This window comes from Camelus dromedarius, chromosome 11 (assembly GCF_036321535.1).
Source record: "Camelus dromedarius isolate mCamDro1 chromosome 11, mCamDro1.pat, whole genome shotgun sequence".
NCBI lineage: Eukaryota > Metazoa > Chordata > Mammalia > Artiodactyla > Camelidae > Camelus > Camelus dromedarius.
The window spans coordinates 472,721-500,149 of NC_087446.1; the positions used below are offsets into that span (position 1 = coordinate 472,721).

General features: G+C 63.5%; 4 protein-coding genes across 17 annotated transcripts in view; all 4 read left to right on the forward strand.

The window, feature by feature from the left end:
• The first annotated feature begins 1,166 nt into the window (after window positions 1-1,166).
• MAPK11 (mitogen-activated protein kinase 11) lies at window positions 1,167-7,758 on the forward strand. Its single transcript, XM_031463530.2, has 12 exons — window positions 1,167-1,334; window positions 3,641-3,770; window positions 3,900-3,958; window positions 4,034-4,145; window positions 4,228-4,257; window positions 4,331-4,378; window positions 4,453-4,567; window positions 5,049-5,120; window positions 5,360-5,439; window positions 5,900-5,978; window positions 6,065-6,238; window positions 6,473-7,758. The coding sequence occupies exons 1-12, from the start codon at window positions 1,219-1,221 to the stop codon at window positions 6,550-6,552; spliced, it is 1,095 nt and encodes a 364-aa protein (XP_031319390.1). The 5' UTR covers window positions 1,167-1,218; the 3' UTR covers window positions 6,553-7,758.
• A 1,914-nt stretch (window positions 7,759-9,672) lies between these two features.
• MAPK12 (mitogen-activated protein kinase 12) lies at window positions 9,673-18,531 on the forward strand. 3 transcript variants are annotated; one of them, XM_064491336.1, is made up of 13 exons: window positions 9,673-10,007; window positions 10,078-10,207; window positions 12,875-12,933; window positions 13,734-13,845; window positions 13,948-13,977; window positions 14,205-14,252; window positions 14,768-14,882; window positions 15,158-15,229; window positions 15,360-15,439; window positions 15,507-15,585; window positions 15,679-15,852; window positions 17,286-17,395; window positions 17,971-18,531. In XM_064491336.1, the coding sequence occupies exons 1-13, from the start codon at window positions 9,883-9,885 to the stop codon at window positions 18,262-18,264; spliced, it is 1,428 nt and encodes a 475-aa protein (XP_064347406.1). In that variant the 5' UTR covers window positions 9,673-9,882; the 3' UTR covers window positions 18,265-18,531. The 3 variants fall into 3 exon arrangements, with proteins under 3 accessions (XP_064347406.1, XP_064347407.1, XP_031319389.1); XM_064491337.1 differs by lacking the exon at window positions 15,158-15,229; XM_031463529.2 differs by lacking the exon at window positions 17,286-17,395 and having other exon boundaries at window positions 17,971-18,191.
• Window positions 18,532-20,505: 1,974 nt separating this feature from the next.
• HDAC10 (histone deacetylase 10) lies at window positions 20,506-25,997 on the forward strand. Of its 7 annotated transcripts, none has more exons than XR_004140425.2 (20): window positions 20,506-20,844; window positions 20,913-21,047; window positions 21,241-21,337; window positions 21,560-21,657; window positions 21,735-21,839; window positions 22,000-22,068; window positions 22,251-22,377; window positions 22,551-22,616; window positions 22,802-22,861; window positions 22,940-23,029; window positions 23,170-23,276; window positions 23,349-23,416; window positions 23,497-23,761; window positions 23,863-23,947; window positions 24,342-24,433; window positions 24,550-24,606; window positions 24,868-24,946; window positions 25,113-25,295; window positions 25,471-25,539; window positions 25,703-25,997. XR_004140425.2 is itself a non-coding variant. In XM_010981614.3 (20 exons), the coding sequence occupies exons 1-20, from the start codon at window positions 20,786-20,788 to the stop codon at window positions 25,711-25,713; spliced, it is 1,977 nt and encodes a 658-aa protein (XP_010979916.1). In that variant the 5' UTR covers window positions 20,506-20,785; the 3' UTR covers window positions 25,714-25,997. The 7 variants fall into 7 exon arrangements, 5 of the variants coding, with proteins under 5 accessions (XP_010979916.1, XP_031319380.1, XP_031319382.1 ...); XM_010981614.3 differs by having other exon boundaries at window positions 23,497-23,725; window positions 25,380-25,539; XM_010981613.3 differs by having other exon boundaries at window positions 20,507-20,844; window positions 25,380-25,539.
• Window positions 25,998-26,180: 183 nt separating this feature from the next.
• Window positions 26,181-27,429, forward strand: part of TUBGCP6 (tubulin gamma complex component 6) — a 30,672-nt gene continuing 29,423 nt past the window's right edge. For 5 of the 6 annotated variants that reach the window (XM_064491341.1, XM_064491340.1, XM_064491339.1 and 2 more), the window contains exon 1: window positions 26,182-27,114. In XM_064491341.1, the coding sequence (XP_064347411.1) occupies window positions 26,386-27,114 (729 nt within the window). In that variant the 5' untranslated portion in view covers window positions 26,182-26,385. Of the gene's footprint in view, window positions 27,115-27,429 lie in introns of all 6 variants that reach the window. The other variant, XR_010383068.1, reaches the window with a different exon arrangement.

The following is a 27,429-nucleotide window of genomic DNA, read 5'->3' on the forward strand; positions in this document are numbered from 1 at the left end:
GGTGGAGGGTCAGGGGGCTATTTCTATGCTACCTACGGGGCAATGGGCTCTCTGAGCCCTTGTCATTTTAAGCTGGGAAACAGAAGTAGATGCCCTGGGGCCCAGAGCTCTAGACAGATGCTGAAATGGGGAACATTCCCCTTCACAGTTAAAGCTGCCTGTGAGAAGTGAACCTTCACAGGTGGAGAGAGGAAATGTGCAGTGCTGGGAGGAGTTCACCGCCCTGGGGAAGAGTGGTTTTGAACTACGCAGCTTCCTCAGTACCTAGGAAAGTCAGGGCTTCCTGGAAGGGGTGACAGCTGAAAGGGCTGTTTCAGAAGGAGGAAAGGTACCAGGCACTGAGGAGGACCCATTTGGGGAGGGCTTCTTATGGGCACAACACGCCAACGGCCCCTGATTCCGCCGCTGTCCCTGGTCCTGAGGGCTGGGCCCAGCTCAGGAGCCAGCCCTGCAGGAGGCCGACATCAGACCACAGAGGGTTTATCAGGAGAACCACACGGCCAAGACCGGAAGGCCTCCACCAGGGAGGGAAGCCAGGCTGGCCCAGGATCCAAGGCGCCGCCATCTGCCCACCGCAGAGGGGTTCCTATCCAACTAAATGCCAGTTTTCATTAGGGGGCATTTTCAGTCCTGATTAAAACTATTCCTCATGGTTCGCCCCTGGCTTCTTTCACTTAGAGGATTCTATCTCATTTCTGAGGGACCATGCTGGGGGAGGGGATGCAGGTGGGGGAGGGGTGCAGGTGTTGGGAGAGGGATGCACGAACCCGAGCAGGCCGAAGGGGGGTTAAACGCGGGTCCGGAACAGGCGGAGGGCGTGTGCAGGGACTGGAGGTGGGGAGCGGTGAGGTGCAGGCGCGGGAGCTGTTGCGAGGGTGCGGGGCGCGTAGTCCTGAGAGGCGGTGGCTGCCTGGTCTGCGTCGCGCTGCGCGGGGGATAGACGCGGCGGATATTGGGGAGGTGCGTGGACCCCGGGAGGTAGAAGCGGGAGGGGCGGTAAGTCGTTCCCTGGCCTCCCCCCTTGCCCGCACCGCCCGGGGAAGGCTGATTTCCGCTCGGCCGCCGCCTCGGAGGGGCAGGAAGCCGCGCGCTCGTCTGCGGGAACCCCCTCCCCGGCCCCGCCCCGCCCCGCCCCGCCCCGCCTCCGGCCGCCGGCTCCCGCTCTGCCGGGCGGGGGGCGCGGGGCGGGGCGCGGGCCGAGCTGCGGCCGCTCCGGACATGTCGGGCCCTCGCGCCGGCTTCTACCGGCAGGAGCTGAACAAGACGGTGTGGGAGGTGCCGCAGCGGCTGCAGGGGCTGCGCCCGGTGGGCTCGGGCGCCTACGGCTCCGTCTGGTACGGGCGGGGCGGGGCCGGGGTGGGGGGACTGAGCTCGCGCCCCCTCCCCGCCCGGCGCAGGGTTCCCGGCCCGGGGAGGGGCTCGCCCTGCCTCTTCCCCCGGCCTCACGCGGATCCGAGGAATGAATGGCAAGGGGCGTCTGGGGGAAACTTTCCTACCAGAGCCTCTCCCCGGTAGGGGGAGGGGTCATCCTCCCGCCCCTCCAACCCGCAACGTCCCCGCCAACCCGAAGCGTCCCCGCCAGGCCCGAATCCTGCGGCGTCACTGCCGGCCAAAGGGCAGGTCTCCCGGGCTCCTAAATGTCTGAGCTTGCATCTGGGGTACCCCGGGTCAAGGGTCAGGCAGCCCCGGGGTCTGGCAGATGCCCCCGCCCTAGAGTGGGTAGTTTTGTTTGAAAAAGAAGAGTCCAGCTAGGGGGAGGGCAAGACCCCTGCCTTAGAATGACCTCAAGCTTCCCCGTGGGTCCTTCCCCTCCCCCATTTTCCAAGGGGTCTAGGACTCCGCATGGGGCTCAGGCCTGACCAGAGGCGTGTACCATCCCCCTACAATCCATTTTTGCCCCCAACCGAGGGAGAGAGAGAGAGCAAGCGAGCGCGCGCGAGCTCTGACCACAGCCCTGTAGTTAGCCCTGGGGCTCAGACAGACTGCGGAGTCTGGAAGCAGGAGGGAGGGTGGGGTTCCAAGAGGCCTTTGCAACCTGGAGGGGGTGGAGGCTGGAGAGGCTTAGGGTGAGGGGCTTGCAGACAGTTCTGGTTGCAGTTAGCAGTGTTTTGACAATGAGGCAGATTGTGGGTGGGAATGCTGCGAGGTGCTCCACCCCAGAACCCAGTGGTATCCTTACTGAGAAAGGGCCAGGTGGCTGCTGTTCACTACAGAGGTCATGGGTGTGGGGAGGCAGCGACCCTGGGGGTGGGGCTTTGCTTCAGGCTCTGGCAGAAAGTTAAGAGCGGTACTTATCCCCCCTCCTAAAGCCCAGCACTGGAGACTGGAACAGGGGTTTGGGGTCCCCGGGGCCTCAGATCTCACAGATCTCACACTGTACTGGCTGGCTGTCAGGAACCTCAGGTAGGCCATTTCAGCCATTCCAACCACAGGCCTTGGTCTTCATCTCTGAGACCTCAAAGGGCAGGAAAAGGGTGTGGGACAATGTGTGAATGGTCTAGGGGATTTGACAGAGCCCTTGCTGGAAGCACTTTCTGGGAGTTCGAGCTCCTGAAGAGAGGCCTGGTCCCTCCCCACTGCATTTAGCTGGGCATGGACCTCATCCAGGTGATGGCCCTCCTTCCTCTGATGAAGCTGGCAACCCAGTGCTAATTCTTGGTTGTTTGACTGTGCAGAAACCAAAGGATCTGCTCCCCATCCCCCACCCCCATGAGGGGCCACTCCCCTGCTTCCCACCCCAGCAGCGACTTGGACCTTCCCCAGCGGGTCATGGGCTGGAGGGAGGGGCTTCCTCCACCACCACCTGGGCCCCAGAGCATCCCAGGTCCCACAGCAGGAAATGCTCCCTGGGCGGAATGGGCCTGGGGGGTGGCCTGAGGCTCCACTCACTCTTGAGGGGGGCTGGATCCCAGAGGGGAGGTCCGAGACCTGTAGGAGGGAAGGGAGGGATGAGCAGCAGCAGAGGGAAAGCTTTCTGCAGGGCCTAAACCCCATCCCGAGAGTGGGAGTGACCAGGCCATTTGTGTTTGAGGAGAATGCCAGTCGTCTCCTGTGAAGAGTAGGTGGGTGTGGAGGTTGCGGGGCTGGACCTCTGGGGAGCGGAGTCAGGCAAGGGGAAATGGTCTGAGGGTCCAGACGCCACCCTCTACTGGCCATTTCCCAACGTCCAGTTTCTCACTGTGAGAAATGATGCAGTAAACACCTGTGGTCAGTTTTCCCTCCACATTTTGAATATTCAGGGGCTTTGGCAGTGGCCCTGGAACCCCTCAGGGAGCCTCCCAGCCCCGCCAGCCCGTGGGGGAGTTGGAGGGCTGCGCTGAGGGAACATGCTTGGCTGTTCTCCTGCCCTGTCATTTCCACCCTGGCAAGAGCCATTGGGCCAGGAGACAAGAGAAGTCCCCATCCTGCCCTGAGCTCCCAGGTGGGGCGGGCCAGGTCCCTGGGCTGGGCAGGCTGGGGGTGAAGGGGTCCGTGGAGGGGGGAGCAGGACCCCCGGTGAGGAGAAGAGAGGCTTTGAGTGAGTGTTGTCAGAGCGCTTCCTTGCTGGAGATCTTGTGTGTGGAGACCAGGCTGGTGCCCGCCAAGCAACACAGGCGCCAACAGGCAGCGAGGCCTGCAGCCTCACGCGCACGCCTTGCAGCTCAGCCTACGACACACAGTTGCGTCAGAGAGTGGCGGTGAAGAAGCTGGCGCGCCCCTTCCAGTCGCTGATCCATGCGCGGAGGACTTACCGCGAGCTGCGGCTGCTCAAACACCTGAAGCACGAAAATGTGAGCCGGTTGTAGGGTGGCGGCGAGGAGGAGGGCAGCCGAGCAGGGATGGGGGGAGGGGGGACGGAAGGCTGACAGAGAGGTCGGATGTGGGGGGACGCCCGCGTCTTCACTGCCCTCTGCACCCAGGTCATCGGGCTGCTGGACGTGTTCACGCCGGCCACCTCCATCAAGGACTTCAGCGAAGTGTGAGCAGCGGCGAGAGTGTGTGGGGGGAGGGCACAGGGGTGGGGCACTCTAGGCTGATCCCTGACCCTTCCCAGGTACCTGGTGACCACGCTGATGGGCGCCGACCTGAACAACATCGTCAAGTGTCAGGCGCTGAGCGACGAGCATGTCCAGTTCCTCGTGTACCAGCTGTTGCGTGGGCTGAAGGTGGGCGCGGGAGCAGAGGTCAGAGCAGGAGGGCGGGCAGCAGCCATGGGCAGACCCTGACCCTGCCGTCTCACCCTCGCAGTACATCCACTCGGCGGGGATCATCCACAGGGTAGGTGCTGCGCAGGCGAGGGTGGGGGTCCTGCAGCTGCTGCTTCTGCGCTCACGCAGCACCTGCCCCGCAGGACCTGAAGCCCAGCAACGTGGCTGTGAACGAGGACTGCGAGCTGAGGGTGAGCGGCAGGGGCACCCCGGTGGGCAGGGAAGAGTGACACGGGGGTGTTGACATCCTTGCGGGTCACCCTAGATCCTGGACTTTGGGCTCGCGCGTCAGGCTGACGAGGAAATGACTGGCTATGTGGCCACGCGCTGGTACCGTGCACCTGAAATCATGCTCAACTGGATGCATTACAACCAGACAGGTGATGTCACCCTGGGTCGGTGCAGCCTGGTGGGAGCGGAGGGCCTGGGAAGGGGTGGGGGGTGGGACCCAGAGGCCAAAGACTTTAGGGTGTGTGTCCAGTCTTGGGGGACAAAGTCTGGGACCAGCATTCAAAAACAGACCTTCAATGTGGTGGGGAGGGTACAGCTCAGTGGTAGTGCGCGTGCTTAACATGCAGGAGGTCCTGGGTTCAATCCTCAGTGCCTCCATTATAAACAAACAAATAAACAAACAAACAGCTAATTAACCCCCTCCCCCACACAAAATAGACCTTCAAGAAAGGCAGAACATGGTGGGTCTAGGGCTAACCCTTTCCCCGGGGTTGTGTCTAGAGGAGAGAGGCCTGCCTTTGGGCTTAGGTGTGACTGAAGGGCCACTGGGCTGGTGCAGTCCCAGCGGCCCCCAGCTCTCCAAGGAGGGACTCGGGGTGGGCGGACTGATGGAGACGCCTCCTCCAACAGTGGACATCTGGTCTGTGGGCTGCATCATGGCTGAGCTGCTCCAGGGAAAGGCCCTCTTCCCAGGAAACGACTGTATCCTTGGCCCAGTTAGGGAGGAGGGTTGAGCCAGGGTCCCCTCCAGTGGGTGGGGGTCGAGGAAGGTGGGCCTGGCCTTTCTGGCCAGCCTTACCTCCCCTGCCCGACACTGTGCCACCTTGGGCTCACTATCACCAGCTATGGAAGTGCAGGTTCTGGGCAGTGCCCCGAGGTCTGGAGTCTAGAGCCCAGGAAGAGTCCATGCCTGGCCGTTGGGTCTTTCCTGAGCCCGGCAGACATTGACCAGCTGAAGCGCATCATGGAGGTGGTGGGCACCCCCAGCCCTGAGGTTCTGGCAAAGATATCCTCGGAACATGTGAGTCACCGGGCACCAGTTCCCTCTGCTGACCCAGCCCCCAGGCACTCTGGAGGAAGGGGTGCTGTGGGAATAGACAGGGTACTATGTAGGGAGCATGGGTCACAGTGGAACAGACCACAAGGCAGGCATCTGACCCCTCTGGGGGAAACAGGTGAACAGGGAAGACATTCCTGGCAAGAGGGACGGCAAGGGTAAAATCTGGGCACAGATAGTGCTCTGGCCAAGGACAGTGGAATGGCACCAGGCCTAGGTCCCACAGGCATCGAGGGCCAGGCGTGGTGCTGGAGCCACCAGGTCCAAAGCAGGGAAGTCTCTGGTCTGCCCAGGCCCTTGCCAAGGCCTATTGGAGTGAGTGAGTCTGGGGGCTTCTCTTGGCAAGCCCTTGCCTTGCCTGCTTTAGGGCCCAGGGAAGTTAGGCATGGAACAGCCCGTCCAGGCCCTTCCCATGTGCTCCTAGGCCCGGACATACATCCAGTCCCTGCCCCCCATGCCCCAGAAGGACCTCAGGAGCATCTTCCACGGAGCCAACCCCCTGGGTGAGGATGGGCCCTGGGCTGGGCTGGGTGCCACATCAACCCCGGATGTGGAGGTGACCACAGCCCACCCCCCCACTACTCTGCAGCTGTGGACCTCCTGGGAAGGATGCTGGTGCTAGACAGTGACCAGAGGGTCAGTGCGGCCGAGGCCCTGGCCCATGCCTACTTCAGCCAGTACCACGACCCCGAGGATGAACCTGAGGCTGAGCCCTACGATGAAAGCGTCGAGGCCAAGGAGCGCACAGTGGAGGAGTGGAAGGGTGGGCCCGAGGGCTGCGCTCCCCCAGAGGCTGGGCACTGCCTGTTCCTTCAGGAAGTGCTCCAGCTCCTCCTGACTGTGGTCTGGGCGGGTGACAACATGACCCCACTCACTCCAGGGTTGAGGACAGCACAGGGCAGGCCTAGGAAGGAGCCCACGGGCAGAGGCTACCCTCAGAGGGTGGTGGGCCTGGGCTGATGGCTGCCTGAGCTTACCCTTTCCCCTCCCCCCGCAGAGCTCACCTACCAGGAGGTCCTCAGCTTCAAGCCCCCAGAACCACCGCAGCCTCTGGGCAGCCTGGAAGTTGAGCAGTGAGGAGATGCTGCTCACCCACTACACTCCCAACTCCAAGAGGGGCCTGAGCCTGCCTGCCCACCTTCCTCAGCTGCCTGGTTCTCACAAGGGGTGCCTCCCAACACCTCTGCGGCCAGCAGCGCTGACCCCTCTCCCGGGATCCCCCTGTCTCCACACCCACTCATTATGGGGAGTCTGCACGCTTGTGAACACCTGCATGTGTGTGAGCCACGGATGTAGGAGTCTGGGCAGAGCATCCTGGATCCCTTGGTTCTGCTACCCCTCCCAGCATCCTGGGTCTCCTTTGGGACCTCACTCTGGTGGACCTGGGTGCCATGAGAGCTCCCCCTGGGACTATGTCAGTTTCCAGAGCTCCTCAGTCCCAGAGGGCTGCCTCTGGCGGGTGGTGCATTGGGGCCAGAGCCTTCTGGAGAAAAAGGGAGGGGTCTTGGTGGTCACAGCTGCTCAGCCTAGAAGTGAGGGGCTCCCCTGGAAAGTGCTGGGACTCAAAGGATCGTCCCTGTGGGTGGCAGGGCTGGGACAGCTACCTGGAGTCATGCGTTCACCTGTGCTGCGTGTGACACATGTGCACTCCTGGAATTCATGTGTCAAGGCAGGTGCAGGCATGTGAATCTGTGGGCACCTGAGGGTCAGTGCCATGATGGGCAGGAGGCCAAAGTTGGGGTGGCTGTACTATTGCCTCTTCTCCCCCGGTACCTGAAGCGGGCCAGGGTGGAGGGCTCTGCTGAGATTCTGCTGTGCAACTCGCCAGGGGCAACCGTGTGAACAAAGCCCCCTTTCTCCTTGGGTGTGGGAGCAGCGGCAGGTTTCTAAGACATGAAGGTCCCATGCCAGCCAGAGGGCTGGCAGGCATAGGGGGGTCCAGCCCTGAGGACGCACACACCCACGTGGACTTGGATCCTGGCCCCTGTCCTCAAGCTGATGAAGAAGTCTCTGCCCACCCTACCTCTGCCCACCCTCTGGCCCTACGGCCGAGAGCTGGGTGCTCTGGTTTGTGGTTTGGCTCTTGTCCTCCCTCCTTCCAGAGTGGAGCTGACCTTGCCAGCTTTGGGACAGGACCCTCTTTGAGATGTGTTGGGGGTGTGGGTCCTCCCTCTAGGGGCTTCTCTGTCAGGTAGCTGAGGTGGTGACCTCTCACCTCGCAGGACCAGGGAGGTCTGATAAGTGCCTGCACCAGGGTTTTGCAATAAAGGGGGTTTCCTCTCACTCAGCTTGTGTCTCAGGCTCCAGGTCCTGCTGCCCCGCTCCCCCCACTGCCTGGAAGGGTGGCTGTGTCCCTCGGGTCCCCGGTCTGACAGCCAGCCATCTTCAGTATGCTCCCTGCTCCCTGAGAGCCACTTGGATCCAAGGTGGACAGAGTGTGATGTCACCCCAACAAGCAACCCCACTGCCCTGTTGGGGGTCATTGGGCGGGCTCTGGTCTAGATCTACACCTGCCCCCTCCTCTCAGTGGTCAGGGAGGACATGGAAGTCTAGGAGCAAAGGACTGCCCTTCCCCAGGGTCAGGGATGGTGAGGGGAGATTTCCTTTTCTTCCTGGTTAAGGGGAAGAGGGCTGCTTCAGCCCTTGGGACACACACTGAGCTGCCAGCCCCTAGTGCTCACTGCAGCTCAGGCCGAGAGGGCCTGGGCCCCAAAGGGGATCAGGCAGGGCATCCCCAGGATAGTGGTGTTTGGCTGTCCTTGCCCTAGGCCTTTGAGGGGTGGAGATCACCTGGAAGTCGGCCCTCCAGACACTAGGGCAGCGTGAGTACTGGGCCTCAGGTCCTGGAGAACCCCAGGAGCCCAGGCTGGGCCAAGTCCTGCCAGGGGTGGGTCGGGGGTGGGCACACAACTGGGACATGCCCTACCTAGTCCAGTCTGACACGGAACCCAAACCCTTCTGGACCCCGGGGTCCCACCACAGGGAGTCAGGAGCCAGCTGGGGGCCTCCTGGAGGAGGCAGGTGGAGTGCCACAAGCAGCCCAGGGCAGGAAGGGCGTGAGGACAGGCAGCTGTGGCTCAGTGACCCCAGGCCGCCCCCCCTGGCCAGCCTGCAGGTCCTGAGCACATGGGTGGCTGTGGCGGCCCTGGTGTAAAGCAGCTCTGGCCCGGCCGCTGCTGAGCTGCCGACTCACGGCTGGCAGGCTGGGCTTAGAGGGCGGGGCAGGGGCGCTGGGGGTCTTGTTACCCGCCCCCTCCCCGACCTGGTCCCTGGGCTGGGGGAGGACACGGTGCGGGGGGAGCTGGGGGCTCTGTCCTCCAGGAGTGTCTGGTCCGGGATGGGACCAGACCTGTGAAAGGATGATGCCCCCACCTAGGGGCAAGGGGGGGGGCAGGGAGAGCCCCAGTAAGGTCCCCCCCTTCACTCCTGGGGTCAGGCACACCCTGAAGAGAGTGGAGTGGCTCTGGCCGGGCTTTGAGGAACAAACCAGAGGGCCCAGGCAGGGCAGGGGTGGGACAAGCGAGGGTCTTGCAAGCGTCTGAAGCAGGCTCCGCAGGCAGAAGGGGTGTGGTGAGGAGGGATCCACGGGGGCCCAAGGGGGACCTCCAGGACCCGCCCTCTTTGCTCCGGCCTGGGAGGCCACCTGATTTTGGGAGACAGAATTAACCTCTTTGTCTGGAAAGGAGGATGCGGCAAGACAGGTGCTGGGGAACGCACACTGAGGGGTGGACCGGTTAGCTCCAGCGTCAGGGGCATCCTGGGGGTTGGGGCGCTCAGCTCAGGTGCCTCAGGGGTGGGGGTTTGCCGCGGGGTGGAAGTTGTCGGGGCGGGTGGACAGCGACTTGGGGCTAGGGGTGGAAGTCGACAGGCTCAGGCGGCCCAGGATGAGCCAGCGCCCTGGGGGCATGGTTGCAAGGAGGAGACTCGAGCCCCACGGGGCCCCGTTCAGACACCCAACCTCGGCTCCGTCGGGGGAGTTCATCCCGAGTGCGGAGACGGGCGGGGGTGCGTCCGGGTCTAGTCTGGGACTGAGCTTCGGGCGCAGCTCCCTTCCCCACTCCGTCCCCTCCCCCCTTTCTCCGGCCTCCCCGGTGGCGGCCGCCTCGGGTTTCCGGAGGGACCAGAGGGCGGGCGGGGGCGTCACGTGCGCGCTGCCCGGGGGCCGGTTGGTCCGCCGGTAGGGGAGGGGCCCAGCACTACGCGGGCCGGGACTGGGGTAGGGCTGGGGTCTGCGGCTTCGGAGAGCCCGGAGGCGAGAGCCGGGAGCGGGGGCGCCCCGGCGGCGGGCGGCGCGGAGCTGGCTCTGCCCGAGCAGCGGCCCGGGGCGCGCGCCAGGGAGTTCGGCGGATCTTAGGTCCCGGGTCCTCGAGGCGTGGGGTCTGCGGCGGGGGCGGTGCCGGGCCAACCATGAGCTCTCAGCCGCCCCCCCGCCGCGGCTTTTACCGCCAGGAGGTGACCAAGACCGCCTGGGAGGTGCGCGCCGTGTACCAGGACCTGCAGCCCGTCGGTTCGGGCGCCTATGGCGCCGTATGGTGAGCGCAGGCCGGGCTGGGTGGCCGGGCGAGGTGGCCCAGTCCTCCCGCTAAGCGGTGCGCCCCGCAGCTCGGCGGTGGACAGCCGCACAGGCGTCAAGGTGGCCATCAAGAAGCTCTACCGGCCCTTCCAGTCCGAGCTGTTCGCCAAGCGCGCTTACCGCGAGCTGCGTCTGCTCAAGCACATGCGCCACGAGAATGTGAGTCGCGTGGGCCCTCGGCTTCGGGACACCGCGCCCATCGCTCTGCTTATCGCCCTTCTCCCCAAAAGGCCTGCCCTAGGAGACCTGGCCCCCCCTACCCAGACCCTAGAATGCGCCCCTGTGTGATGGGGGCAGAGGTGAGCGGTCAGGGCTGTGTCCCCCGTGAACAGGGTTGGGGGGTGTCAGAGTAGGGAGGAAGAGCCCCCGCTCTTCCTGAGAGAGAAGCTTCCCCAGGGGCTAGTCCTCTCTTAGGCCAGTCCCTGCGGAGGACTTAGTTCTCTGGCTTCTTCCTGGGGCCACATCTGGCTCCTCAGCCCAGGTCCTGGTCAGAGGATGGCCACTTGCCCAGACGGAGGGGATCTTCCAGGTCCCACTCCAAACCCTGAGGTGAGAGGACCTCGGGTGGGAGGAGTGAGTTTCCTGGAAGGGGCACTGAGCCTCGGCCCTCTTTCTGGGCATCCCCCTGCAGGCCCACCTGGTCCCCCTTCTCCAGCCCTTCCAGCCCCACTCCTGACCCTACTCTGCCCCTCTACCTCCTGAACCCCAGCCCTAGGAGCTGGGGGCTCCTGGGAACACTGAGGGAGGCATGGACTGGGTGTCTGCATCTCAGCTCGGCAGCCTCAGAGCCTTGGAGTCTCTGGCAGTGGAGGGATTTAGGGCGCTGGAGGGCACTGGGCACAGTAGGCAGCACACAGACCCTCCACATCCACAGGGTGGGTTTCACAGACTGGGGGAGGAGCGGGTCTGGCTCCCACCAGGGAAAGGCCTTGTGTTGTTTCCAGACCTGCTCACAGGACACGACACGGAACTGCCCACTGGCCTCTCTGGGGGACGTGGCTGCCGGAAAGGGCCCTTTTCTCTGCTAGGGGAGTTTCCTTCGTTCCTCCATGTAGGTCCTCCTGTGGCCCTGAACTCTCCCCCTCCCACATGAGCCACTCTCACCCAGCCTGAGGGCTGTTCATCGGGGCACCCAGACCATGGCCGATTGTGCTCCCAACAGATGCCCTGGCACCTCCTGGGTAATCAGAGCCACTGGTCTCCCCCTGGGAGAATGAGTCCTCATGTCCCCTATGAAGCTTGTTCCCTCAGCCCCTGTCCAGTGTCCACCCTCTTACCACCTCTGATGGGTCCTTCATTCTCTCTGATTTTTCCAACCTTGACCTTTCCCAGGTGAAATCCATTCGTGGTGTCATGGTGGACGCCAGCCCAGCCTGGGCCTTGCTACCTCCGGGTCACACCTGGTCACACTCAGGACTTGTCCCTGTGAGGGTAGACTCCTCTACCAGAGGCTTCATACGGCTTCTCTGCCACCCCACCCCAGTCCAGCAAGGTCACTAGTTCTTCTGTTCAGTCGCCTCCCATCCCTGACCTGCCTCAGCCCCCTCCTCTGGGAGCTTACTCCCCAACCTGTGCTGGGGCCGTCCCCACTGTGCCGGTGGGTCCTACCCTCCTGCCTCCAGCCCCGCTCCACAGCTGGGACACTCTGCTTTTCATAAACCCATTCTCCTGGGAGGAAATGGGCTCTGAGAGTCTGAGCGCAGCGGTAGGTGGAGGAGTTACCATCTGCCCCGGTCCTGCCCCTCTGCCCGCACTTAGGCCTCCTCCCTCCCCTCCCCCTACTCCAGGCCTCCATCTGCACCAGAAGCTTAGAAGTCTCCATCAACCCCATGGACCTTCCCCTTAACCTCTGGGATTCTTGCTAAAACATCCTCCTCATGCCCCAGGCCTCACCTGCCTTCATGCCCCTCTCTGGATGCCCCACTCTGTTCCCCTCCCCTGCCCATGTCTCTGGCCCTGGTGGCTGCATTGGTCACCTAGCTGTCCCTTCACCCTCCACCTCATGTCCACGCTTACCTTGCTCTGGTTTGTCCTCACACAGCAGCCAGGGGACACATTCAGCATCACGCCTATTTAAGCCCTTCCTCAGTGGCTCTTAGGGTCAAAGCCAACCTTCACCTGGTGTTTGAGGGCCTTCTCGGGTTCCCTTTGGCTTCTCCTTGGCTACTCCCTGGCCTGGTCCTCAGCCACTTGGCCTCTCTCCCCGTGTTCCTCAAACTCTCTAAGTATTCTCCCTCCTTCCAGGCCACCACGTGCATGGCCTTTGCCAGGTGTGCCCCGCCAGTACATCCACCTGCTCCTCCAGCCACTCTGAGGTACAGGCCTACTGGGCTGTAGGACCTGCAACCGGACCCCCGGTTGCCAGTCGTCACATTGTCTGCTGTACATCCCCCCTGACCAGAGGTCTGCGGGGCCAGGTCTGGCTGTGGTTTGGTCATAGTGCTGCCGGCCTGGGCCCCCCTGGCAGAGGCACGGTCCCTGGAAAGACCTGCCAGATGTCGGCTCTCCCCTAGTAGGCTGTCACCACAGTGGTCCTGAGTCTTCAATGGGGATAGGAAGAGGTGGAGGAAGGGCCAAGGGTCTAGAGCTCCTTGGATGGCTGGGAGCTGCCCCTCCCCCAGAGAACTCCGGCTGTCACCATCCAAAAATAGTCTTTGTGGGCATGTGTGCCAGGGCTGGGCTGAGCTGCCAGCGGGCAGAGCCAGGCCCTGTGGACGGGGGGGAGGCCAGGACAGCTGCAGGGGCCTTCCTACCCGGACCAGGGTGTGCCCGGCCCTGTGCCCCTGGCTGCCCCCAGCCCACCTGGCGCTTTGGCCTCCTCCCCAGGTGATTGGGTTGCTGGATGTCTTCACACCCGATGAGACCCTGGATGCTTTCACAGACTTGTAAGCGCCGGCCTTGGGCAGGCTTGGCAGGGCAGGCGGTGTTGGGTGGCCCCTGGGTGTGAGCCTCAGGTTTGGGGTTGGCAGGGGCACCGCCTGAGGCGGGCCTCTCCTTGCAGCTTGACGGGGGTTGGGGTGCACACTGCCTGCCCCTCAGCACACCACAGTCCTCCCCCTGCCACGTACCCCAAGGACCCACGGGGCTGGTCCAGCTGGGTGGACCTGGGCCTGCTCCTCTATTGCGGAGCCTTGGGTCTGAATGTTTGTTAGCAGGCCCGCACTCCGGGTCCGTACTAAATGTGTGGCCTGTAACTGGAGCTGCTGACCTTTGCTGGCGGGCAGGGGAGGGGTGACAGGGACCCATGGTGGTCCTGCCCTGCCAGCCTGCCCTGTGGTTGCCCGGGCGGCCACCCCTGGACTCACGCTGGTGTCGGCCAAGGGTCTGGGAAGGGCTGGGGAGGACAGGCTCCCTGCTGCTTGACCTTGCAGGGATCAAGGGCCCACACTGGCCTATCCTGGTGGGGTGCTGACTCTCTCCCTCTGTCTCTCCCCGTCCACCTGCCCAGCCTGCCCCTCTGACCCAGACGTCCGGCTGCCCCACCGCCACCCGCAGCCGCTTCCCTCCTTTCTTCCTCTCCCACCGTCCCCTGCAGGGAGCCCCGGCCCCTAGCATGGCCTGCCATCCTTGGGGAATCCCCAGAGCACAGTCCCCAACTGCCCTACATCATGGAGCTGCTGGGGTGGAAGGAGACCGTGGGAGGTGGACTTGGGGTGCCTCGGGGATGCCTGCCCTGTCCCTGCAGTTACCTGGTGATGCCGTTCATGGGTACCGACCTGGGCAAGCTCATGAAGCATGAGAAGCTGAGCGAGGACCGGATCCAGTTCCTTGCCTACCAGATGCTGAAGGGGCTGAAGGTGGGATGTGTGGGGCTGCTGGAGGGGTGGAGCCCCTAAACTGGGCCAGGGCTCTGAGGTCCCCATGAGCTGACTACTGCTGCCCCTCTGCTGTCCCCACAGTACATCCACGATGCTGGCATCATCCACAGGGTGAGTCCTGGTTGTGGTGGGAGCTCCCCAGACTGTGGGCCTGGGAGGGGCTTGACCTCAGGAGCCTCCTTCCTCACCTGGGAGGAGCCTGACGGGGTACTTGCCTGCACTCAGCCCTGGGGGGCCGGGCACCTCCACCCTTCCGGAAGGGCTGCAGGTGCGGCCTGGGCTCTTGCCCTCGAATCCTGGCTGGCAGGCCTGCACAGCCATCTTCCTTCTGTCCCCAGGACCTGAAGCCTGGCAACCTGGCAGTGAATGAGGACTGTGAACTGAAGGTGTGTATGGGGTTGGGGATTCGGTTCACCTCACACCTGGCCATCTGCCTGCCTCGCCCTTGGTGCTCAGGCCTGGAAGGCGGCTGGCCCAGGCCCAGGCCCAGGCAGAGGGACCAGACCCCAGCCATCTGGGCAGTGGCTGAGCAGCCTCTGGGCTCTGGGGAGGCACCTGATGGGCATGGCATGGGCCACACTCCCAGACCTGCTTGAAGTGAAGGGCGAGAAGTGTGCCTGGTTCCCCAGGCCTGAGCCTGGCAGGGCTGAGGTGGCCTCCCCACAGGTGCTGGCCATTTCCTGGGGTGAGGGGGTAGAGGAGAAGGTGGAGGAGAGCCTCCAGGGTGCTTGTTCCTAAGGGTTGTGGGCAGGCAAGTTTGGTTGGGCTGTGTGCACTGTCCTCCGGGAGGGTTTGCAGGAGGCCCTGATGTGCCCAGCCTCTTTGGGGGTCCCTGGACCACAAGCTGGCCCACCCACTCCCCGGGGGCCCCTCTGGCCCACTTTTCTGATTCTGACTGTAGATCCTGGACTTCGGCTTGGCCAGGCAGGCAGACAGCGAGATGACTGGATATGTGGTGACCCGGTGGTACAGGGCGCCCGAGGTCATCTTGAATTGGATGCACTACACACAGACGGGTGAGAAGCTGCCCAGAGCCCCAGCCTACACTGGCACCAGCCTCCTGGGCTGCGCCCACCAGCCTCCCTCTTTCTTCCTGGGAAGCCCATGGTGGCTACTCTGTGGGGAGGCTGCTGAGCTGGGCTGGGAGCTGGGCAGGGCATGGCAGGCTAGATGGCTTCTGTGTCCATGCCCCCTCCACTGCCCCCACTCCTGTGCCTATCTCCCCCACCCCAGTCCATGTGTGCCCCACTCCCCAGTCCCCAGAGCCCTGATGCAGGGGCTTCTGTCTCAGTGGACATCTGGTCAGTGGGCTGCATCATGGCAGAGATGATCACAGGGAAGACACTCTTCAAAGGCAACGACCGTATCCTACACCTGGGGCAGGGGCGGGGTTTGCCCTGCACCTGTGGGGGGCAGGCCGGGCCCACTGTCCAGCTCTGGGGTAGGTGAGCCCTGCTCTCTGGCCCCACCTTGTACTCCTGACCTTGGCAAAGACCTGGACCAGCTGAAGGAGATCATGAAGGTGACGGGGACGCCCCCTGCCGAGTTTGTGCAGAGGCTGCAGAGCGATGAGGTCAGTCGGGAGCTGGGCGTGGGCCGGAGGGCTGGGGGCTGGCCCCTCACCCTTTGTTCCCACACAGGCTAAGAATTATATGAAGGGCCTCCCTGAGCTGGAGAAGAAGGATTTTGCCTCCATCCTGACCAATGCGAGCCCTCTGGGTAGGTGGGCCTGGGGTGGGCATGCAGTCAGTGACAGGGGCCTGGGGCCTAGGAGCCTCCCTTTGGCCCAGCCTGATCTGCCCAACCCCCCAGCCGTGAACCTCCTGGAGAAAATGCTGGTGCTAGATGCAGAGCGGCGGGTGACGGCAGCCGAGGCGCTGGCCCACCCCTACTTTGAGGCCCTGCAGGACACGGAGGACGAGCCCAAGGCCCAGAAGTACGATGAGTCCTTTGATGACGTGGACCGCACACTGGATGAGTGGAAGCGTGAGTCAGGGGCTCTGGCAGGGCTCAGGATCCTGGGTCCCTCAACCCCAGGAACAGAGTAGGGGGTCAGAGGGCAGCTGAGTCTCTTGGTCAAGGTGACCTCTGGCTAGAGCTGAAGGATGGAAAGGAGGGCATTCGTGGCCAGGACTTGGCACAAACAGGAGATGAATTCTGGAAACTGGGGAGGCAGCTGCAAGCTCAGGGCAGCTGTGAGCACTTAGCCTCCCCGGGCCTCCAGGCCTGCTGGCATTCCCTGCCCCGACTAGGCCAGAGACTGGGCTACCGTGGAGCCCCTCAGCACCCACTCCCCCGGGCCGCTCCTCATACCTCTGGAATCTTCGTGCCTCTCTTTGCCCCTTTCAGGTTGCCCCCCGACGTGGACAGCTGCACACCCCCCATCCTGCCAGCGGGATGAGGTCTGCCCCGGGCAGCCCATAGCACCTCACGCTTTCTTGCTACTCATCCCTAACCCCTCCAGCCCCACTGGGTGTTCAGACCCCCTTCCATTTGTGCTCTGCACCTCCCGGCTTCGCACTGGCCATCCCCTTAGACCCGGACCCTTCTCCTCCTATCTGAGGGCTGCCAGCATCTGCTCAGCCTCTGGCTGGGCTCAGGGACACCTGGCCAGTCCCCAGGCCTCCTTCTACTGGGGTCCTGACGCACCATGCTGGAATGGGCCTCACCCATGTCTACTCCAGGACAGCAGGTGTCTCCCCTCAGTGGCTGCAGGACCCGCCTGGGAGTGCAGGGATGCCTAAGGGCAGCGCTTAGCACCGTTGAAGCTATAGCACGTGGCTGCCATTGTCCTAGTCTCATCCTTGCTCTGCCTCAGACCCAGGGTCATGGTCCTGCATATGGGGGTAGGGATGGGGCTGGAAAGACTGGTTCTCAAACCACGTTCCTCAGGGTCATTGGATTCTTGGTGCCTCCAGCAGGGCCTCCGCCCTTATCTGTGCTGTGTTTTGCGTTTATGTTTTCCATTGCTAAAAAAGATAACCTGAAAACCACAGGCCACAGGATCTTCTCTGCGGTTCCCACCACAGACCGTAGTAAGAGCTTTTGCTTTTACTACAGACCATGTAGGACCAAAAAAGGAAACATGACCTCCTTGTGGCTGAGGCCCTGATCAGAAATGCAAACCCATTACCTCATTTCCCTGGGAAAAGCCAGCTTTACAGCAATGGCCTCCTCACACAAACCTTCCGTGTAGACTGGCCCCCGTGTGAGGATTAGATGACGGGCCTGGGGGGCACCCCATGGGGTGGGAATGACCTGTGTCACATGCTGGGCAAACCACACAGACCACCGGCTCGGAAGGCAGAGTCCTTCCTGCATTGGGCCTGTGGGGACCAGTGGTCCCCAGAACAGGTGGTCCCCTGGTCAGGTGAGTGTGGGAGCACTGGGGTAGGCTGAGTGGAACTGTCCCTTTGCAGACTGCTCAGAGGGGAGACAGAGCAGGCTCCCCACCCTTCCTGTGGGACGGCTCACTCTGGGAACACAGTTCAGGGAACATGACCGCAGGCGAGGAAGGTGGATGTTGCAGGTAGTTGGTGGGAATTCCTCGCTCATTTGAGCCTTCGTAGAAATTCTGGATCTGGAAGCTGGGGTGTGCCCTGGTGGGACCCTGAGCAGCTCCACTTGAGTGAGCACATTAGTTTTCATTCCTAGGATGTTCTTGGTTCACTGCGGTGGGCGGTAGGGCCAAGGGCATGCTAGGGGTGGTGGGTTTGGGTTACAGGAGCCCCATCAAGGTGGACAGTCCCTGTGGATGGACACGGGTGGGTTGAGAGCGGCCGTGGCCCGGGATGGACTTGCACGTGTGGGACAAAGGAGCCCATCTGGTGCCTATGCCCCAGCAGTGATCTCTGACTCTTGTTTTGGGGGGGTGGGCCCCTAGGTCAGTGACTAACAGCCTATGCTCTGGGCCTGGGAGCTCTTCCCACCCCTACCTGAGTGGGGTGTCACAGGACTTACCACTGGTCTGGGTGGCACCCGGTGAGCTGGGCCCAGTGCTTTGCCTTGGTCACTGCATCCATGCCCGGTGTACACTGTGGGAGCTGGGTGACAGGGAAGGACCCCTCTCCCATGACTGTCTCTGCTGCTCTCTCCTGGCCCCAGGTGACACGTATAAAGAGGTGCTCAGCTTCAAGCCTCCTCGGCAGCTGGGGGCCAAGGTCTCCAAGGAGACAGCCCTTTGAAGACCCCTGGGCCCTGGCTGGGGCTTCCGCCTGGAACGGAGATCCTGTTTGCCACCATGACCGTGACCATGACCATGTTGGAACTTACATCCCAGGAGCCTCCTGGTTCCATGGAACCCCTCCTGCAAGCCTGCCACCTCTCTCAGGTCCCATCTCAACTTGCTGCGGAGGAGTGTCTGGGTTTTCTGGACAGGATGCCTGCTCTGACCCCTGAGTCGTGGTTCCTCCCCCAGGGTGCAGCGAGAAGCCTAGAGCCTGTGGGGCAGGATGGGTTTTGGGGTCAAGGCGAGGCCCCTGACCCTGCCTGTGCTGGACTGTGCTGAGGCCCAGCTTGGGCAGGGAGGGTGTGGGGTGCTGACTCAGGCATGTGTCTCCTGGGGGCATTGGTGTGGACGCTCCTGCACCCCAGCCTGGAATGTAAATTGGCCACGTGATATGGCCACCTGGCTTGAAGGAACTAAACCTTTTTGTAGAGCTCCCACTCTGGCCTCACTTCCTGATTTTTGGGCTGGATCTCAATTTAGGCTTCTGAACTGCAGCTCTGTATAGAGTAAGGAGGCCGGCCTGGGAGCCTCAGGCCTGTCCTGGCCCACTGGGCCTTCCCTCCCAGGTCACAAAGCTGGTGCCCACCTCTCTTCCATCCTGTGCCAATAAGCCCCAAGCCTGGTGACCCTGCATTAGGGCTTGGCCCGGCCCCTCTTGTGGGGCGGCCTACCTCTAGTGGCTTAGACACTGGCACCAGGCCTAGGGCAGGGACTGATGGGGGTAGGAGGTTAGGGTCCAACATGGGGCTCAGTCTCCGATGTTTGGCCTCCCCGCACTCTTCAAGGCCTGGGTCCTGGGGAGGCAGGGTCAATCAAGCTAGGCGCCTCCAGATGGCTGTCCCACAGCGGAAGGATGGGTTCTGTGCGCTTTTCCTGCCCCTTCCTGGGCCACGAGCCTGCGCAGCCCTCGGCTGGCCATTCGACGTCTCCGAGGGCCGGCATCTGAGTCAGGGGCCAACCTTGGGTTCTTGCGGCCACCCTGGCTCCTCCCACCTGCCCCCCTGGTAGGTGCGCCGAAGTTGGGGCCAGGCTGTCTCCCTTCTCCCGACCTGGCGGTCGGGTAGACGTACAGCTGGTCAGACGAGTTGCTACAGTGGATACCGGCCTTCTCTGTCCAGGGGCCCGTCCCGCGCTTCTTTGACAGAGCCCGGCCCAGACCCTCCCCGCTCCCAGCGATCCAAGCGGGACTGTCTGCAGCAAGCCCCGCCTTCGTGACCACGCGCTCAGATTGACCAATCAGAGCACGCCGTTCCCTAGCCTCCGTGACTGGCTGTGCGGCGAGCACATATTCCCCGAGCCTGGCGGGCCGCCAGCCACCCGTGCCGCCGGTACCCTAACCAGAACGTTGGTGGTCCACGCGAGGCGGCGGGCAGCAGGGCCCTGTCAGGGGCACCCTCGCCCCAGGGCCCAGCCTCCAAGACCCCGGGACCCCTGCCCACGCCCCAGTTCCAAGAGACCCACCTCCAGGGCTGTGTCTCCAAGATGCCCGGCCTCCCTGAATCCAGAACCCCTGCCCAAGCCCTGTCTGTAAAAGACCCACCCAGTTCCCCGCCTACAAACCCCTGGGCCCTGCCCACGGACCCGCCCCCAAAGGCCCGCCCCCAGGGCTCAGTCCGCAGCGCCGCTCGGTTTCAGGCCGGCGGCCCATGTTTCCTCCACTCTCTGGCCACCTTGTTATTGGCTGTGCCCGTGTCTCCTCCTTTGCTGGCCCTATTCATTCACTAACTCATTCATCCCTCTTCCACACCCTTCCTCCTTTGGCCTTTCCCTCAGTTCAGCCTCCTGCCCTGCTTTCCCCAACGCTGCTCCGCTCAGGTCCAGCTTCTCTGCTACAGCCCTGACCCTCCGACTCATTTGCTCCTTCAGCTCCTAGAGCTTCAAATCGGACACTGTCACTCCCTTCATGAGCCTTGGGGGCAGCGCCCAGGCCAAGCTAAACCACGACCACAGTCCCTGGGTGGGGCTCTCTCCCCCTCGTGGCCTTGACCCTGCAGAACCTCGGTCTCGCCCTCCTTGCCGCGCAGCTCCTTCCTGACTCTGGCTGCTGGGGGGCGGGTCTAGGGCAGCGCTGGGTGCGATGGGCTGCTGACGTCTGACCGGTGGTCTGCGCGGTAGGGTGGGCCTTGGGGCGGAGGGACACGGACGCGCGTGGCTCGGCTCAGCGCGTATGTAGGGCCGCCGTGATAGTCCGCAGGAGCCTGGGCACACTGGTCCTCGGTCCTCACGCCTGTCCCCTCACCTCCAGACGGGCGCCGAGGTCGGTGACCCGCGTCCTGCTCCCGGCCAGGGGCGGGGGGGCGGGGAGGTGGAGCGGAGCTGGAGGGACGGGCGGCGCGGGCGCAGCCCCGAGGGGCCCAGTCGTCTTCCCGCCCCGCTGTGTCGGGGCGGGGTTTGGGGCATCCGGAGGCGGGTCGGTGGCAGGTCTGACAAGGAGGAAGACGGAAGCCAGGCCTCGGGAGCCACCCTGTCGACTCCCGCCTCGCTCTGGCGCGTGCTGGGCCTGGGGCCTCCTTCCTGCCCGGGCTCTGCGTGTTCCCGCCCAGGAACCGAGCCGACGCTCCCTGCTGTGCCCCAGGCCTTGAGCTGCTTCACGGGGCTGCATAGTGGGGCGGGCAGTGCACTCATTAGCCTGTAGTGGGAGCGTTTGTGACCTGCCCACCCTGGGTGGCCCACAGTGACCACGGTCAGGCCATGGGGACCGCACTTGTGTACCATGAGGACATGACAGCCGCCCGGCTGCTCTGGGAGGAGTAAGTGTGATCTGGCAGGGGTGGGGGATAAGGAGGGGCTCTGGACTCTGAGCTCTCTGTCCCTCCAGCCCCGAATGCGAGATCGAGTGTCCCCAGCGCCTGACTGCAGCTCTGGAGGGCCTGCAGCAGCGTGGCCTGGAGCAGAGGTGTCTGCGGCTGGTAGCCCGGGAAGCCTCAGAGGCAGAGCTGGGCCTGGTGCACAGGTCAGACCCTGGGTGGGCGTCAGGCCCCAGCTGGCCAGCACCTGCCAGAGCCTCCCCCACGTGCCTCAGTTTCACGGTTGGATGGGTGGGTGAGGGAGCATTGAGGTGGGCAGTCCCGCTGGGGGTCCAGGCCCTCGTTCTCTTCTACTTGCTCCTCCTGGTGACGCTGCTCCGCCTGCCTGCCCCTCTGCAGCCCAGAGTATGTGGCCCTGTTGCGGGGGACCCAGGCCTTGGGCACCCAGGAGCTCCAGGCCCTGTCTGGACAGTACGATGCCGTCTACTTCCATCCGGTGGGTGCTCTGGGGACACACCCACCCACCCAGTCTCACATCCCAGTACTTGAAACTGTTCTCGGCCAATGTTCTGGGTGCCAGAGACCTGCTGGCTTCCGGCACCCGGGACTGGCCTGGCCCGTTGTGCTCAGTGCTTGGTGACCTGCAGCCTGGCACAGGTCTTGGTAGAGCCTGTGAGGGAAAGTGGGCAGGGGCTTATCTGCACCTCCGTCCCCACAGAGGACCTTCCACTGTGCCCGCCTGGCAGTGGGTGCTGCGCTGCAGCTGGTGGACGCAGTGATGACGGGAGCTGTGCGCAATGGGCTTGCTCTGGTGAGGTGAGAGCTGCCCCTCCCCAGCTGCCCTGCCTGTGGGTGGCCCTGTGAGGGCACAGGATGACCACTGTCACCCCCAGGCCTCCTGGGCACCACAGCCAGCGGGCTGCCGCCAATGGATTCTGTGTGTTCAACAGTGTGGCCATAGCGGCCAGACATGCCAAGCAGAAACACGGACTGCACAGGTTTGTGCCAGTTTGGCTGCAGAGGGTGTCCAGACCAGACAGGAAGGGGACAGACTGGGCCTCTGGGAGACCCTGCCCCACCCCTCCCACCCTGGGCCTGCTCCTGGCCTGGAGGGGGGAGGCCCTGCCCCTCGGTGGTCCCAGAGCTGTCTGTCTGCAGGGTCCTCATCGTTGACTGGGATGTTCACCATGGCCAGGGCACCCAGTATATCTTTGAGGATGACCCCAGGTAAGCTGGAGGTGGGGACCAGACTCTTCCCTGCGTCCTCGCTTTCCAGGACACATAGCCTGGCCTGGGAAAGTCTAAGGCAGGGAGACATGGCTGTGTGCTCAGGGGGTCAGGGTTCTGTGAAGAGCCCAGGGAGCTGAGGGTCCTGACCTCTAACCTCTGATCCCGGCTGGCTGTTGCAGCGTCCTTTACTTCTCCTGGCACCGCTATGAGCACAGGCGCTTCTGGCCTTATCTGCGAGAGTCAGATGCAGATGCTGTCGGGCAGGGGCAGGGCCTTGGCTTTACTGTCAACCTCCCCTGGAACCAGGTGCTTGCCCCTCACCCCAGGCCCCCACCCAGAGCCCCTCACCCAGCCCACATTCCCCTCCCTGAGCGTAGCCCAGGGCACCGTGCCAGGATCACCCCTGGAGTCCGAGCCCCAGGGGTGGAGACCCCGCAGTCCTCCCTGGCAGGGCCAACACTGACGCCCCGTGGCTGCAGGTCGGGATGGGAAATGCTGACTACATGGCTGCCTTCCTGCACGTGCTGCTGCCCCTGGCCTTTGAGGTGACTGCATGTGGGGTAGCAGTGATCTTGATGGCAGGAGGGTGGGAGGGGATTTGGGGCCCCCTTCATTCCACCAGAGAGGAACAGAGCCCTTGGGGGTGAGGAGGGTCTCTCTGGAGGACCCCCTCCCCTTCGCCGCTGCTCCAGCTCCACTTCTGCCCCGCCCCACCTGGCCCTGCCTGCAGTTCGACCCTGAGCTGGTCCTAGTCTCCGCAGGATTTGACTCAGCAATCGGAGATCCTGAGGTGAGGGCTGGGCCTGGCTGAGGAGGGCTTCTGGGGTCCTGGGGCCAGGCCCTCATCATACCGTGCTCTGGTTTCCAGGGGCAGATGCAGGCCACGCCAGAGTGCTTTGCCCACCTCACTCAGCTGCTGCAGGTGCTGGCTGACGGCAGGGTCTGTGCTGTGCTGGAGGTGACTGGGGCGAGCAGGGAGGGTGCGTGGGCCAGAGGCTGCGATGCAGTCAGAGGGGTCCTGCCACTTGGGGCGTGGTGTCCTGCCTGGGACAGTGACATCCCTGTCCTGTCATGTGTCTGCCCTCCCCCTTCTCCCAGGGTGGCTACCACCTGGAGTCACTCTCCCAGTCTGTGTGCATGATGGTGCAAGCGCTGCTGGGCGACCCTGCCCCACCCCTGTCAGGGCCCATGGTGCCACACGGCAGGTGCGAGAGGCAGAGGGTGGGGTGGGCTAGGGCCGGGGGACCAGGCCTCACTGATTTTGCCTCTCCCCGCAGTGCCCTGGAGTCTATCCAGAGTGTCCGGGCAGCCCAGGCCCCTTACTGGATGAGCCTCCAGCAGCAAGGTCAGCACGGCCTGGGTCGGGCTGGCGGGATTGCGCCTCAGGCTCCCACGCAGTGGCTTTGACTCTGAATTGCCCCTTAGGTGCAGCCCCTGTACTGAGTCCCAGCACCTGCTCCCCCGAGGGGAAGCCCTCGCCTCTGCTGCCCTGGGGGCCCGAATTCAAGGCAGCAGCTACCCAGACCATGGCTGCCCTGAGCTCCCTCCTGGACAAGCTGTGCCTCAACCCCACGCCCCCTGTCCGCACGGCTGTTGCCTTGACTGCACCAGACGCTGCGCTGGTCCTGCCCCCAGGTGTCCTCTGTCAGGAGAGGTCAGCCCTGCCGGAGGAGATGCAGGCCTGGGCCAGGTGGGCAGGGTGGGCCTGGGGAGAAGGCTGGGCCCTGTCTGCACGTGTGCCTGTCTGTGACTCATTCTGGGTCCTGTGTCCCTCTGGTTTGTCCACCACAGGCCACACAAGGCCCTGGCCCAGGACAAGGCCCTCACTGCACTGGGGAAGGTCCTGTATCTCTTGGACAGGCTCCTGGATGGACAGGTGGGGACACCTGGGAGGGGTTGGGGGAGGCTGTGGAGCCAGGGGCAGAGCCCAGGACCTGCCCATGACAGGTGGCTTGTCCAGGGGAGGGCTGGGTGGTACAGAACCATGTGGACATGAGTGTTGCCTTGTGCCTGGGACCTTCCCCAGAACAGCCCCCATGCACAGGGTTCAGGAACAACCCCCCTCAGTTCCCTCAATTAAATGCTCTTTGGCCAAGAGGTAAAGGAGATGACTTAAAGTACAATTTTAAGTATCTTATTTGCAGAAGTGGAGCAATTTGCTGTCAGATTGCACAGGTGACAGCCATGTAGACAGGGACCAAAAGAAGGAGTAGATAGGTCTATTTACCTGACTGGGGAGTTCCCCTCCACGGCTGTTATCTATCCCACAGGTGAGCAGTGGGATTGCAGCCACCCCAGCCCCTGCCACAGCGGCCACCCTGGACGTGGCCATTCGGTGTGGCCTGTCCCATGGAGCCCAGAGGTAAGCCTCATCTGGCTGGCTTGAGACTCCAAGAGCAGGGCCACATTGGGAGGGCTCTGGGGATGGACTCAAGGCAGGGTAAGTGCAGACTATCCAGGGGCCAACTCTTCCTCCAGGCTGCTTTGTGTGGCTGTGGGACAGCTGGATCGGCCCCCAGATCTCACTGATGATGGGTATGACTCTTGGGTCATATGTATGTCCCGTTCTGCATATGGGTGGGCGGACATATCACCCTGGATCCCCAGGGGTGACAGGTGGGCAGGGCCTTGTACGGTTGGAGTTTGGCAGAGGGGCCTCTGGGAGCAATGCCAGTGGGGTCTCCAGCATAAGGGGCAGCAGTCTTAGCAGTCCTGCCCCTGAGCCTCACTCCTGCTGCTGTCTGGGCTCTGGAGGGTGGGCAGCGTCTCACACACATGCTCGCTGTCCCTTGGAAGGAGGAATCTGTGGCTGAACATCGGGGGCAAGGAGGCAGCTGCCCCGTCCACATTCCACGTGTGTGTGCCCCTGCCAGGGGTGAGTGGTGGTGTCATGAGGGCCAGGCCCCTGGCCCTCAACTGCCCCTCCTGGGGCAACTGTGGGTGCATCTGCCCATCTGAGATTGGGAGGTGGGGTGACCTAGGCGGGCAGGAGGTGTGTCCGGTGGATGAGGGGCTGGGGTATTCTACTGTCACTCCCATAGACGACTGGTGGTTTCCTGAACTGTGTCCTGGCCTTGGTGCTGCCCCTGGCCTACAGCTTCCAGCCTGACTTGGTGCTGGTGGCACTGGGGCCCGCCCATGGCTTGCGGGATCCCCAAGCTGCACTCCTGACTGCACTGCTGCGGGGCCCAGCAGGGGGCCGAGTCTTGGCCCTCATAGATGAGGTGAGTTGTGCCAGGTGGACATGCTATGGGGTGGGATATGGGAGAAACCAGTGATCACTGCTTCCATCTCTGCCCCTGGCCCAGGAATCCACACCCCAGCTTGTGGGGGTCCTGGCCCGGGTGCTGCATGGAGAGGCACCCCCTAGCCTGGGCCCCTTCTCCATGGCCTCCCCAGAGGACATGCAGGCCCTGATGCGCCTGAGAGGGCCACTGGAGCCACAGTGGAAGATGCTGCAGGTGGCCGGTGAGGCTGGGGTGGGGGTGGTGAGGCTCAGGGTGAGTGCTTAGGGCCTTGGGTGACAGTCCTGCCTTAGAGCTGTGGGGAGAGGGGCTCTTGTCCTGGTGAGTGAGGTGCTGCCCTGAACGAGCTTATAGCCTTGTGAAGCTGATTGTGCACCTCTTCTCAGCGTCTCCTTGAGTGCTGTGACCTGGTAGCTTGAAATCCGCCAGGATAGGCGTACTGCCATGCTGGAAAAGTCACTACAAACCGGTCCCCAAGAGCCGGTTGTTAACTGTTCACCAGCACACCTCTGCCTGAGGCTTCTGTCCCGAGGGCCAGGCTACCCGGCTGCCAAGGACACCGACTCAGGGGCTCCATGCCCCCTGCAACGGCCTGGAATCCCTCTCCGGCACCCGCCTCTCCCGAACAGCCCCTGCCTCGCTCCCTCCAAGCCCAATAAGTAAACGTCAGCTCAGCGAAAATCTGACTCCGCCTCCTTTATTGAGCCCGCCGCCCGCCTCAGTTTCCCACCTGCCCGAACGGGGCTCCGGGCCGGAAGCGCCCTTGGACCGCGGCCTCAGGCTCCGCCCCTCCGCCTTGGCCGCCGGCCTCCCGCGTGACGCAATTCCTTGGCGCCGGCTCTGCCTTTGGGCCCGTCGCGTGTAGATGACGCGGCGGCGGCGGCGGCGGCGGCGGCGGCGGGAGTCGGGCGTCGCGCTCTCCCCGGGGTGAGGGGTTCTGGTCTGCGGGCGGACTCGCGGGCCCGGCCTCGCATTCCGTCCTGGGCGGCGCCTCTCCAGGCCATCCCCTTGCCGGGGCCCCGAGAAGGAGTGCAGTGCCGGGGGCGAGGGCCCGGCGTGAGGAGGGGGCATGGCCAGCGTCCCGCAGCTGTTGGACGACCTGTGCGAGGCCCTGCTGCCGGCCGCGAAGGTGCACCTGGGCCAGCGCCGCGGGAGCCGGAAGAGGGCAAAGCAGAGCCTCAAGAGGGTGGCCTACAACGCGCTGTTCACCAGCCTCTTTCAAGATGAGACTCGCAGGCTGCAGCCTGACTTCTCAAGACTCCCTGTGAAAAACAAGATCCTCATGCTGTCCTTTGACTTGCGAGTGGGCGGCCTGGGCGCCGAGGCCGACCGTCTGGAGGAGCTGGTGGAGGGACTGGAGGCGGCGCCCGGCCGGCCCCTGGCGGAGATGGGCTCGGTTCTGGACCTCCTGGTGCAGCTGTCGGGCAGCGGCCCCCCGCGAGCTCCACGGCGCGGGCGGGACTACTTCCTTCCCCGCGGGCCGGTCGGGAGGAGAGTTCCCTACGGCGGCTACGACTGCGGCGATCTGCGCGCGTTTGAGGCGGACGTGGGCGCTCTCATCTCCGGGGAGGAGAGTCTGTGTCAAGACCTGATCCGGAGGACGCTTCAGGTGATGGAGGCGGCGCCGGGCACCGGGCTACCCTTCTCGTACGGCGACCCGAGCGGTGACAGGTTTGAGAGGGACACCCGCTTCTCTCTCTTCGGAGCCCTTGTGCACAGCCGCACAAACGACATGGACGTCCGGCTGGACCTGCCCCCGGTACCGGACAGCGCCGACCTCGCGGGACTGGCCATCAAGGTAGAGTGTTGTCCTCCCGCCTGTGGCTCCGAGGCTTTGCAGATGCTCCTTTGATCATGGTGGGAGGAGGACAGCGCGGGTCCCGCCCACTAGGTGGCTCCGGGCCAGGCTCGGTCCCTTCCCGCCAGTCCCGCTCCGGGTACCGCTTTCATCTCATATCTGACAGGACGTGCAGTTCACTCACTTCTGCCCCCGAGTGAGTAGATGTTTACATTTACGTTAATTAAAATGCAGCAAGTCCAGTTCATCATTGCATAAGCCAAGTTTCAAGTGCTCAGTAGCCATATGTGGCAACAGACATTTGTCCGTACTGTA

Bases quoted from the DNA above. Each gene is read 5' to 3' on its own strand.
- MAPK11 (XM_031463530.2), top strand. From the start codon at position 1,219: ATGTCGGGCCCTCGCGCCGGCTTCTACCGGCAGGAGCTGAACAAGACG. The intron at 5,121-5,359 runs GTATCCTTGGCC...TGAGCCCGGCAG, and splicing joins CCTCTTCCCAGGAAACGACT to ACATTGACCAGCTGAAGCGC. The intron at 5,979-6,064 runs GTGAGGATGGGC...ACTACTCTGCAG, and splicing joins CCACGGAGCCAACCCCCTGG to CTGTGGACCTCCTGGGAAGG.
- MAPK12 (XM_064491336.1), top strand. From the start codon at position 9,883: ATGAGCTCTCAGCCGCCCCCCCGCCGCGGCTTTTACCGCCAGGAGGTG. The intron at 12,934-13,733 runs GTAAGCGCCGGC...CTGTCCCTGCAG, and splicing joins CTGGATGCTTTCACAGACTT to TTACCTGGTGATGCCGTTCA. The intron at 15,230-15,359 runs GTATCCTACACC...ACCTTGGCAAAG, and splicing joins ACTCTTCAAAGGCAACGACC to ACCTGGACCAGCTGAAGGAG.
- HDAC10 (XM_010981613.3), top strand. From the start codon at position 20,786: ATGGGGACCGCACTTGTGTACCATGAGGACATGACAGCCGCCCGGCTG. The intron at 22,862-22,939 runs GTGAGGGCTGGG...TCTGGTTTCCAG, and splicing joins CAGCAATCGGAGATCCTGAG to GGGCAGATGCAGGCCACGCC. The intron at 24,947-25,112 runs GTGAGTGGTGGT...TCACTCCCATAG, and splicing joins TGTGTGTGCCCCTGCCAGGG to ACGACTGGTGGTTTCCTGAA.